The sequence below is a fragment of the Epinephelus fuscoguttatus genome, linkage group LG17, assembly GCF_011397635.1.
Source record: "Epinephelus fuscoguttatus linkage group LG17, E.fuscoguttatus.final_Chr_v1".
Classification (NCBI taxonomy): Eukaryota; Metazoa; Chordata; class Actinopteri; order Perciformes; family Serranidae; genus Epinephelus; species Epinephelus fuscoguttatus.
Window position 1 is genome coordinate 32,980,215 of NC_064768.1, and position 12,070 is coordinate 32,992,284.

Genomic DNA, 12,070 nt, shown 5'->3' on the forward strand with positions numbered 1-12,070 from the left:
TGGCATCCTCCATTGACCCAATCCTAGTTTAAACCTGTGTAGTTTTTTAGATTTTGACAGCACTGGTAGACCAGACAGTCGGTACTCCCAGGTTGTGTGTCACTGCCAACAAAGTGTACCAGATAAATTTCATTTTGCACTTCATTTAGTGCGACTTTATAGCACTGCAAGATAAAATGTGATCACACTATTTGTTTTTAGTATCATCACTTTTTGACATAGTGGTAGTAAGACTTAATTCATTGTAATCATCATCATGGAGAGTTGTAGTGCCTCAGTGAGTCAAATGAAGTGCAAGCCATTGACATCGTGTCGCTTTCCAATGTTTTGGATGTTTTGTTAGCATTTGACAGTCATGCCTTTTATCAGCACTTTCTGACTGGCTGAGGACCATTACCATACAGTTACATTATGACTGACCAATTGGCAATCAGTATGTATCACTATATAGCAGGCTATTCAGACAGCATTAGTCCTCAGGTACTCATCATCTCTACCCACTAACTTACCCACTGATTAGAGTTCTGTTGTTTTATACTGGTGTTTTTGAACAAACAATAGTTATATCCCTGGAAGCTGTGTACTCTCACAAAACAGATTGTGTCTGTAAAGAGACACATGTTTAACGTGAGATCCTACACGCAGCTCATGTGATGCACCATGTGTAGATACACATATGTGTTATCTGAATAACAACAGGGAGGAAATTTGTATATGTCAGCCTTATCTGGTAACATGTAAAATTGATTCCCTTCTCAGGCATATTCTGTAGCAACCTGTAGGATCATGTGTTGTTGTGTTACTACATCAGGAACTATGTCACAGGGGTTGAGGCGGTAATAAACCTCCTGTTTCAAATTTATGAGCAGGGTGAGTGTGACTGCTTAGAAGCAAGATCAATGATAATGTGAGTCATCTCTTTTGGATTACTGCTGTCCCAGATAATCCATAGTTAAGGCTGGCCACGCGAGGTGGATCTATACGACACCAGTAATTTTAAATCATGTAATTTATTAACTTTTTTCTCTTCATACTAAATTCAAAGACAGATTAAGAAGAGCTGTCTTTTAAAACCCGGACAGAAAATGTTATATAGTACAATAGGTTAGCTTTTCCCCGTGCCAGTGCAGCATGTGCCATTCAACAAAAAGTGTACTGGTTTTTAATTTTAATGAGGATATTAATTATACTGAAGTGATTAATCAAACACTTGACAGAAAAGGATTTAATTTAAGTCTTTGTTAAGTCTTTAAATGGCAGACGTTCACTGATTCCAGCCTCTCAAACGTGAAGATTTGCGGCTTTTCTTCATTTTGTAAATTGTAATTTCTTTTGTGTCATTTTTGGAATATGGGTCAGAGCAGAGGTAGCGTTACATTTTCTTTATATCCAACATTTTGACAAACAAGTTCATGAAAATTATAATCTATTATCCCTCATCATTTAATCAGGGGCATTAAGAAAAAAGATGACCAGGGATACTGACCATGCAAGGACATTTCAGACACTCAGCTGCTGCTACATTTTGCAGTGGTATGTAGCAACATAGCCTACTAATGCGATGGCTAAAACCAGCTAGACACTTGAGATTGCAGACTAGACAATAGCTTATTAATATGCACATGACAATAACTGGACAGGGGTGTGAATCCTTAAAGTTACAGTAGATTGCCCTCAGTGTTCTAATCTGTCAAAATGACAGATGGCCTTCAGACTTTTCCGTCATTGTCAAACAAAATTAGTCAGTGACGGAAAATATTTGGTTACGTTACCTCTGAGTCAGAGCAAACAAGCAGTTGGAAGACTAGTGATCATCATTGTCCAAAAATCTTTAGAACAAAAACAGATGACACATGGTGTCATTCGACGCCAGTAACACTGGATGTGCCACACAGAACTAGTCATGATAGTTGAATTATGCAGGTCATTCATGTAGTTTTGTTAACACTCTTTCTTTCATCATCTTACCTTCATCAATACAACTAACCTAAGAGTACAAGAAAAACTAAGTGATTTTTCTATTATTATACTTACACTACAGTGCAACTACAGAGCAATCGTCTCCAACTTAACTCCTATACCAGCTCTCTGTATGTGTTAGAGTCCTACATTTCACCTGTATGACTCATGTTGTACTGCCTTAAATAGCATCTAACATCATCATCATCAAGGATCAGAAATAAAAACTAATAGTTCACTAATAAAATCCTGAAACCTTGTAAAGTTCTTCTTCTGATGCACTGCCTTGCCCTCCTTTCTGTTCACTCTCAATTGTTTCCAAGTGAGTTTACTTTGAATTGCCTTTGTAACCAAAGTGGAAAAATCCTCCAGTGCTGTATTGCAACTCAATGTTTGAATGGACCTCCTTGATCAGAGATTCAACCTATTAGTGTGTAGTGGGGAAGCCGCTTTTGACAGTGGAGTATTTAAAAGATAGGTGGAGTGTGTCCTGACATAAAAAACAGAATTCACAGATGACATGCATTATGTACTTTTGGTGTGTTTCCCTTTACACCTCACCTTGTGCCACAATAATTTGTATCCTCCAAGGCAAACTAATGCACTTGTATGGGGTCACCATTAATTGTTATTCCCCCTGACATAGTTCAAATAAGGTGCAGTAATTTATTTATTTGGCACATTTAATATACAGTGTTTTATTTGCAGCAAAAATGTTACAATAAAGTAGCACTGTAATATTGAGCACTGAATACTGGCAGATAATTAGGTTACATAATCAGCTACTGTATTTATGTATGCCAGTAATCACACATAACACACATAAAATCACATCACACAAATTCACAGCATGCACTACCACACTGTCCGCTATCACTGTGAATGGCTGAACTGTATCAGGGTTAAGCCTGAAGCAGCGAACACCTTTGAGTTGTGAGCAGGACTTGTTAGATTATCTCAGACACTCTCTTATGACATGCACACCCACCCACCCACACACACACACACACACACACACACACAAGCTAACACACACACGCACACAGACTGTAGGGTGGGAACCATCCTAATCACTGATTCTCCATAGGCAGGCACAAGATATTAGGAGCAGGTCTTAAATTTATCTTGTTCGTTTGGTTGGTTGATATTTTCTTCCTCTGAGACATGTTTAATCTCCCTGAAAAGACACAGAAGGGAGACTAAGTGGTTTGCAGAAGAGGCTCGAGAGAGAGGAGGCAGTGGCAGCGCTTGCGGCCAGTTCCTATCTTACTCTCCAAGGACATAAATGGTCTCGGGCAGTAAAATATGAAACTTAATTCGAGCACTAGGTTTTGGGTTGTTGTACTTTTGTTAAAAATAGATGGATCTGTTGTGCTACTGGAGGTTTAATTTAATCGCTCATATATATTTTGTTACAACATCTGATCTTATCTTTGATATTTACAGCACAGAACTTTATCTCCAGGATTTCTACTGTATGAAATTAACACCATCCACAAGCAAATGCTGGTAACTGTGCAAGCGGCTGGGAGATTTGCTTTGCTTTGCAGGCCACGCCCCTAAAAAATCCGAAACAAAACAAACAAACAAAAAAACTGTGGTAATCACCCTGTGTGTAATGGTTAATGACTAGATTCAGAAACTAGAATTACTGCCTCACGTTTGGATGCCTCCGCCAACCAGTCTAGATGCAATTTACATCATGTCTTTCAAGACTCATAGGCTTTGTAGCTGTAACAGTAGAGGATGCTTCAAATATGTTGCTACAGATAAGATAAAAATTCTAAAACACAGATGCGTCACACATATTTAACCCAGCAGCACCGAAAATCTATACAATCACCCCAGTTTCAAGGTGGACACTCAATTAGTGTCACAATCAACCAATTTAGTATGTGACCAAATGTCTCCCTTTGTGTTCCTTAGTTTTGATGTTGAGTAGCAGCCAGAAAAGGGTTTTAGCAGAACATTATGATGTCACAGGAAAGCTAACCTTCGACCCTTTGGATATAAAATGTCATCACTTTGCATTTTATCCTATCAGACATTTGTGTGAAATTTTCCTCATAATAAGTGTATCAATTCTTGGACAAATATATATTTTGTAAAATAATTGTTGTATCCACGTGGACGTTTGTGCCAAATCTGAAGAAATTCACTTGGTCTTGGTCTTGAAATATTGGTCTTGGTCTTGGTCTTGAAATATAATTTTCTGAGAATAAGACGAATGAGAGATCACAGTGACCTTTGACCTTTGACCACCAAAATATAATTAGTTAATCTATGAGTCCAAGTTGATGTTTGTGCCAAATTTGAAGAAATTCCATCAAGGCGTCCCTGAGATATCGAGTTCACAAGAATGGGATGGACAGACAGACAACCCAAAAACCTAATGCTTTCGGCCACAGCTTTTGCCGGCACAAATGTATTCCATTTTCAATAATCACACATATTAATTGAAATGTCACCAGTCATGTTAACATGTAATTATCCAGTAATTGCCACCTTAGTTTGGTTGAGGGGTTTGTGTACCTATCATGACCTGGGAGCTGTGTTGTCATGGTAGAGTCACCGAAATAACAGTTTCAGTTGAGGTGGTAGAAAAGAGAGAACAAGATAAAATGTATTTAAGGAAGATTCTGTTTATTCACTATCACGTTAAACTACCCTCTTAAGGGTAACTGCTGACTTACTGATGCATGCAGATAGTGGCATGGGCTCTGTTTCACTAGAATTATTTGAAAACAGATGAAGACATTTCTCTTTGTTGGTCAAAATAAGGAAGTACCTCAAGGTAAAGAATCAGGATATTGACAGCTCTGTTTTCTTATTTGAATACTTGCGTGCAAAGTGTTAGTACTGATGTTGGAGATAATATCATGCACCTCTGCTCTGAAACTGTACTCATAACCTGTTAGCTCATTTTAGAGATCACAAGTACCTTGTTCAAGGTTAAGATAAGGTCAAACAAGGATAGACTTTGAGGCAGAGATGAGAGATGAGCTGTCAGTATCTGGAGCTCCTACAAGTCAGTCTTGCTGCTCGACTTCACTCCTTCTCTTTGTTCTTGCATTCACACCACTGTCCGGACACCACCACTCCCTCTCAGATGAGAGGAGAGACTGACATGAAAGGTAGGTACAAGACCTGTGAAAGAGATCAAAAGTTGGAATAAGCAGAAATCCACAAAGCAAGCATCTACACAGAGAACATAGAGGAGTCCTGTTCTTACCAGCCTGCCTTTTGATTATCAGACTCTCGCCAGTCATACAGACATCATTACCATACCAGGAGTTCCTTTTTTTTATTGCCTTGACTGTAAATGCCAAAGAATACCCTTTTGTCACATCTTCTTTTATTCAGTAGTCTGTACATCCAGGCCCCTTATTTTGTCATTAAAGGGCAACAGATTGCTCTTAGCAAGGATAGGTTACTGTAGAAAAGGTAAATGTTAATAATACATCACCATCAAGCTGTCATCCTTTTCTGATCCACTGATGTTAAAGTAATGTTGAATTTTACACTCAAATGTGAGTTGAATGTACTATAAATTAAATTATTGCCTCAAATGTGCTCGATTCACTTACGCTGGCAACTTACTTGTTCAGTTAAATACTAAGAAAAGTCTGATGTTATTCTATATATTCTTAAGTAGCCAGTAACCCACATGGACAGACAAAAACCAACATGTTAGGTCTTTCAGTACTTTTGGAGTTGTTGGTCTAGATTGTGACTTTGCCCCTGCTTCTGACTAGGCGTATGATTTACACTCAGTCTTAGTGAGAAGAAGGCTTAAACCTAGATGGTGCAACTGACAGAACTATTAGGTCGTGTTTGAAACCCTAATGACCAACTTAGCATAAAACAAGGCGTAGGCCCTATAGGTGCAACCCAAGCAGCTGTTTTTAAAGTAGCTTTCTTGACATTTTGTTTACATTGAATGAATGATGCAACAAGTATAGTAACCTCAGTTGGAAGGCTAATGACCAAGGCAAAATTTGATGATGCTGATGGTGCTTCTTTACCTTATACCGATATAAACCAGGGTCTACTGATCAATGGCAGTCACTTAGTCTGTTTATCTTTGTACCGATTAATTGTTTAATCTATAAAATCAACAAATCAGTTAGAAAATACTGAAGATGCAAATTTTCCCCAGAGCCGAAGTCTATATACAGTATTCAGATTGAGTTTACTATCATAGAAGATGCAATGCTTAGATTTGAAAAGCTGGAACTAACAATTGTTTGTGCTTTTGTTCTGTTAAAATGACTTTAAATAATCGATTAACAAAATTGTTGCTGTCTTAAAATCAACTATACATTTCTGATTTGGTGTAATAATGGACACACAAATGGAAATCCCTGAATAAAGTGTCTTATTAAGGTGTTTTGTTGCCTTTTCATAGATGATCTAACAGTGGAACAATTCCCATAGGTTGAGAGAGATGTGGTGACTATAGAGGTTGTAAAATAGGAATCACCTCACGAATCATCCTCCATTCAGTGACCATTGTGTCCTTTATGGAAACATCTGCATTCATTGTGTTTCATCACTTGTGTATTCATCCTTTTCTTTTAATTGGTCACCTATTTGTGTTATTGGGTGTGTTGAGCACTAGCCTATGAATGATTAGTAAGAGACTGCTGCCAAGTTGAAATGATGAGCCATCAGTGTGCTGTCAGAAAAACAGATGGCTTGTTTATTTACTTGAGGCGCTTTTTATGGGATAAAAAAACCCATGGGAACCTTCTTGCGTTACCTTTACTGTATGTCGCCTTACACACATGATTCCATATTCTTACTCTGGGATGCATCCATTCATTGGTTAGCTTTTGTCGCAGGAAAGCAAACAGTAATTTCTATTAAATCTCAATACAGTTAAAAGTACTTCTCCTGGTTCTGTCAACTATACCTTGCCCCTTCTTTTTTTCCTGCCAAGCTCGTCATTTCTGACAAGGATAATCTTTCCTTCAGGGATTATGAAGATATCCTGTAGTCATCACTTTTTGTCAGCTTAGCTCATATTAGCCAGCAACCCGTGGCTTAACAGTCTGAGCTTTGTATCTCAGTTCAAAAGGAACACCGAAGATTTGTGCCACGGTTCAGCCATAAGTCGGTTAAACCAGCATGGTGGTCGTTCACCACCCCCAGTTCCACGGTTCAAAGCCCAATCAGTGAAGATGAAGCGCCCAACTGTTGCCAGAGGTATTTCAGTAATACCTGTCTTTAAGAAAATCAACATTGAGTGGAGCTATATTGGAGCTAGCAGGACTTAGCTGCCTGTCCTTGCCACATGCTGTTGAGAAAAATGAAGGTAGGAAAAGGCAGTTGTTATTTTCACACCATAGGTAGTTAGAGTTTGAGTAGTTCTTCCGTTTTTGAGGTCAAGATGAATTCCAGCTGTAACTTAATTGCCCCAGTAGAATAAAAAGTAGCTTGATTGGTCTATCCTGGCTTTGAGTTGATCTCAAGAAGAAACCAGAGGCCTGTAAAAACAGTGGATATACCCCACCAGCCTCTGAACAGCAGTTCAAAATTAGTGATTCACCATGACACACAGCAAATGGTCTCGCAATCAGAAAGGACATGGACCTACCAAACAAAGTGTAGAGCTGAATAAACAACTCCATCTGCCCCAGTGTTTGCTTTCGATGGGCGCCCGACTCCCCAGTGTGGCACACAGTGACGGGCATGCAGAACATTGAGCTTTTGATTTGTGAGTCTTTCCCATTGCTCAAAAAGCCCGAAGGCTGGTTGACTGAATTAGGAGTTAGAGTGTTATCTCCCCAGTGGAGGCAGAGTACTGATTGCTGCCCTCATTGGTAGTGAAGAGCACGTCTGCCTGGTGTAATAGCTGCCATAGAAACCACATCAGCCAAGTAATTGTTTAGGCAACCTCAGAAAATTAAGAGGACAACATTAAAATTCTTTCGCTTGGCTTCTTCTTGCTTCTCTGGGGCTACATTTTTTATCAAATGTTCAATTTGAGGCGTTGCAGCGTTACAGTAGATTGACAGCTCTGGACCAGAGCAGACCAGGTCTGTTTCTTACTTTTTGTCTTATACTTGGTTCTCAGTGTTTGAGCAGCAAACTTCAGGCTTTCATGTACTATACATACATACAATCAACATATATGCAGTAGAGCAGTGCTTGTGCTGACTGGTTTCAGTTATGTCTTTCTACTTTTAAACACAAAGGCAGAAGTAAAGCCACAAATCAAGAATTGCCAACTGGAGACTGTTTTTACCTTCTTGTTGCTTTGTGTTGTTACTTCTGTTGGCAGCGAAAGGCAAAACAAAGCTATAGCAGAGCAAGAGGCAAGTCCATGCAATCATCTCTTCCCCTCAGGTTTGAAGATTGATGGATTATGTCATCCAATTGAAGAATGACATCACTCAAGTCTGCATAATATTTCTTGAATGTGTGACGCCCCGAAAGAGGAAAACCTGCAGTTGAATAGTTTCTGTCTGTGGCAAATAATTTACTTCCTACATACAATTTGTAATCAACTCAATTACAGTGGGTTTTATACGTTGTCCGTTATTTCTTGCAGAAGTACCTTTATGTTTACTATCTGAATTCCAGTTCATTACAACCTAGTTTTTATATTTGTAGATCTGGCCATTGTTTCTAGTCTTTTTTTTGTTTTTTTGTTTTTTTTTTTTTGTTAGAGCATTTTTTGCCTTTAATTGACAGGGCAGTGAAGCGTGAAGGGGGGAAAGAGAGAGAGAGGGAGAGACATGCAGCAAAGGGCCACAGGCTGGACTCGAACCCGGGCCGCTACGGCATCGTTTCTAGTCTTAATAAATTTTTACATCATGTGAATTACTTAGAGCTTAGATCTGGAATGTGGCCTCGTTGCTAAAAAATAAGTCTGACGGGGCAAGAAAGATGAGCAGTAGACGGTGAGAGAGGTTTTAAAAGGTTGTTAGCCTTGAGGTGAACATATTCGAAAGAGAGATCGAAGGTCAACTTTAAAATTATTACCCAAATTGTTTGTGGACAACATCCATCAAAGATAACCCACTTCCTCTGGACCCTGTGCAACAGTAAATCATTGGTGTAGCCCTTTAAATGCTGTAGCTTAAATGGAATAATTGCAATATAAGTAAAAAAAAAAAGGATTAAAAATAGTTGGTATTATAAACTTTACAGAATAAATAAACACTAACTGAGCTGTCAGCACTGAGAGCCATGAACAGTGTGTGATGTTTACACCACAGCCCTTTATGAGAGGCAGTGACATGGACATTATTATTATCTTTAATGAGAAATATAAAATGCCATACTGGAAAATTTTTTCTGTGTTTCCAGGATGTTATGGTGTGGACGGTGAGAGCGACTCAATCATGAGCTCCGCCTCAGAAAATTCGACAGAGCCTTGGTTCTGCGATGCCTGTAAGAACGGAGTGACTCCCAGCTGTGAGCTGTGCCCCAACCAGGATGGGATCTTCAAAGAGACGGATGCTGGGAGGTGGGATACAGTAACACATTGACCCAGTGCGCTGCTGCCATTTACGAGAGGCAGCGAGTGGAACATGTTCAGAAACAAATAATGCCCAATGACCTGAGCTGGTTGAAATGCTGAAGGTAATATATGTACAATTTAAACAGTACATATATTCAGTAGTGGTGAGAAAAGGAAGTTGGATTAAGGAGGAGAGAGAGAGAACTGGCAGAGGAATGAGAGAAGAGGATGGAGGGAAGAGAAGAGATAGAGGAAGAAAAGGAGTGAGAGAAAAGAGTGTGTTATGTGAAGCGTGGAGACTTCAGCCACGTTATCGCTGATAGTGCTCCTCAGCCAGGCTGCACCCGAATTTACTACTTCACTAGAGCATGAAAAACACAGCAAATTAAACTGTGAAGCGGTTGCTTGCTAGAGATGGATATCTTTATATTGGACTTCGGATTCTCTTCCCTAAAGTCCGCATTTGAAATTGTGTCACACCAAACTATAGCTAGAGTCTGGGGCTACATAAATCTATGAATCCATTTCTTTTTGATGTGTCTGAGCAACTCACTGCAGCCAATTTCATGATATGAAGTTTCTTATTGTCTGCAGTAATTCACTACACTAAATGCAAAAATAACTACAGCCATAGATTTTAATCAATTTGATGGCGCTGCTTGAAGTCAGTGACCGGAAATCAATACATTTTAAATGTCACCTTTTTTAAAACTACTTTTCATCTTCAAACATTCTCAGGGCATGATCTTCATACTAATGTGTTGTAGTTTTTGTTTTGTTTTTTCTCTTCAACAAGCTAGTTTATCAGCCAATCAGATTTCCCTCCTCTTCATTTCCAGATGGGTGCATGTGGTTTGTGCACTTTACGTTCCCGGAGTAGCATTTGGAGACATCGATAAACTACGACCGGTGACGCTCACAGAGATGAATTATTCAAAATACGGGGCCAAGGCAAGTACTCTCTTTACATATTGATGCAGGCTGGATTGAAGGTTCATGTGGATTTAGGTTTTACTCACATGATGAACACCCTGCAGCTACTTTGGAGCTACTTTTTGGATTTTGTGTTCAATCAGTGTATCCTGAATTAATATCCAAATATACTGAATATGTTTCATCATCATTTCTGCTTAGTTGTTGTCAGTGAGAACCGGGGCCGTAATACCCTCCAACATTTTTGGGGACCATTTTTAATGGACGCCTTCTTTCTCCCAGGAGAAATGTTTTGAAACTGAACAGCTAAACAAACCATTTTTGAACATTTTGAAACAAAATGCAAGTTCTCTGAAGGAAATTTAAGATTCTCACTTCCACTGAAAACACTTTAAAGTGTAACTTTACAAAGACTGTTTAAAAATGTTAATTTTTGCTTGTGAGGCATTGTATAAGAGATGAATTTGAAGCTGAGGCACTTCAGGAATCAAAGCACTGAAAGGGTTCGAAGTGTCAGTGGAAGTGTTAGGATTAAAAGGCGTTAAGGTGTCAGTTGAAGGTTAATCACCGCAATGAGCTGAAGTCTCAGGTGAAGTGAAAGTGCTGAAAACACTTAAAATCACCGAACACAGTTGAACTCTTGTTTGAAGAATGAGATTAAGTTGAACTTTCAGTGAAATGTAAAAGATAAAAGCAGTTGAAATGTCAGTGTGAGAGCCTCAGGAAGTGGGATTGTCAGTTGACGTGTAGAAGCGTTCAAGAAAGCAGTTGAACTGTCGTTTTGCCCTTGAAATAACGGTTGAAGTGAAATGGCTGGAGAGAGTTGTTTTGCATTAATAAGTGTCCAAAAATAATTGAAGTGTAAGTTGATATGCAAGTTTTGACAGTAGTTTGTATATAAATAAGTGTTGCTTGATGTTGTTGCTTGATGCGTATGATGTGAAAGCAGTTGAAATGTCAGTCAAATGCTTTCAGAAACATATTTTAGCACATTGTTTAGCCGTAAAACGAAACATTTCGTCCAGCGTGTAGGCAGTGTCTTGTGTTAGCTTGACTGTTTTCAACATGGCAGCCAGGTCACAAACTCTCATTTTACAGCTTTACAGTACGCTAAAATTTGTTCCTGAAACATTTGAGGCGAGAAATAGATGAAACAGCAACAGAATCTTGATTTATATTTGATCTGCGCTGCCTAGTTTGACATTTTGACCACAGTTCACAAGCAATAACTGACCTGACTGACAGCTGCTCTCTCTGAAAATGACCTGTGATTAGAGTTTCATAAGTCTGAAAAACAGCTAAACAGAGGTGCAGTGGTCTAGTGTTCTCTCAGACTTCTTGAATAACAATGAGTTCAGTGTTAATTGTAAGAATTAAACTGCCTACAGGAGCTTTAACACACTGTAGTGCCACTGGAGTCATTGCCTTCAGTGACCAGTGTTCGCTTTCTCCTTAATGCTGCTACAGCTTTAAGTTATCTTGTTGTATTCTGTTGCATTTAGGAGTGCAGTTTCTGTGAGGACGCTCGCTTTGCAAGGACCGGTGTGTGCATCAGCTGTGATGCAGGAATGTGTCGCTCCTATTTCCATGTCACCTGTGCACAGAGGGAGGGACTCCTGTCTGAGGCTGCAGCAGAGGAGGTGAGTACATTTCTAAGGGGTGAAAGACCAGAGTTGTGAACTGTGGATGGCACTCTTACACTTATCC

General features: G+C 39.2%; 1 protein-coding gene across 3 annotated transcripts in view; it reads left to right on the plus strand.

The window, feature by feature from the left end:
* The window catches only part of phf14 (PHD finger protein 14), a 100,255-nt gene that overhangs the window by 10,101 nt on the left and 78,084 nt on the right, over nucleotides 1-12,070 (plus strand). For all 3 annotated transcript variants that reach the window (XM_049602769.1, XM_049602770.1, XM_049602771.1), the window contains exons 5-7: nucleotides 9,277-9,436; nucleotides 10,270-10,381; nucleotides 11,866-12,003. In XM_049602769.1, the coding sequence (XP_049458726.1) occupies nucleotides 9,277-9,436; nucleotides 10,270-10,381; nucleotides 11,866-12,003 (410 nt within the window). The remainder of the gene's footprint in view (nucleotides 1-9,276; nucleotides 9,437-10,269; nucleotides 10,382-11,865; nucleotides 12,004-12,070) is intronic.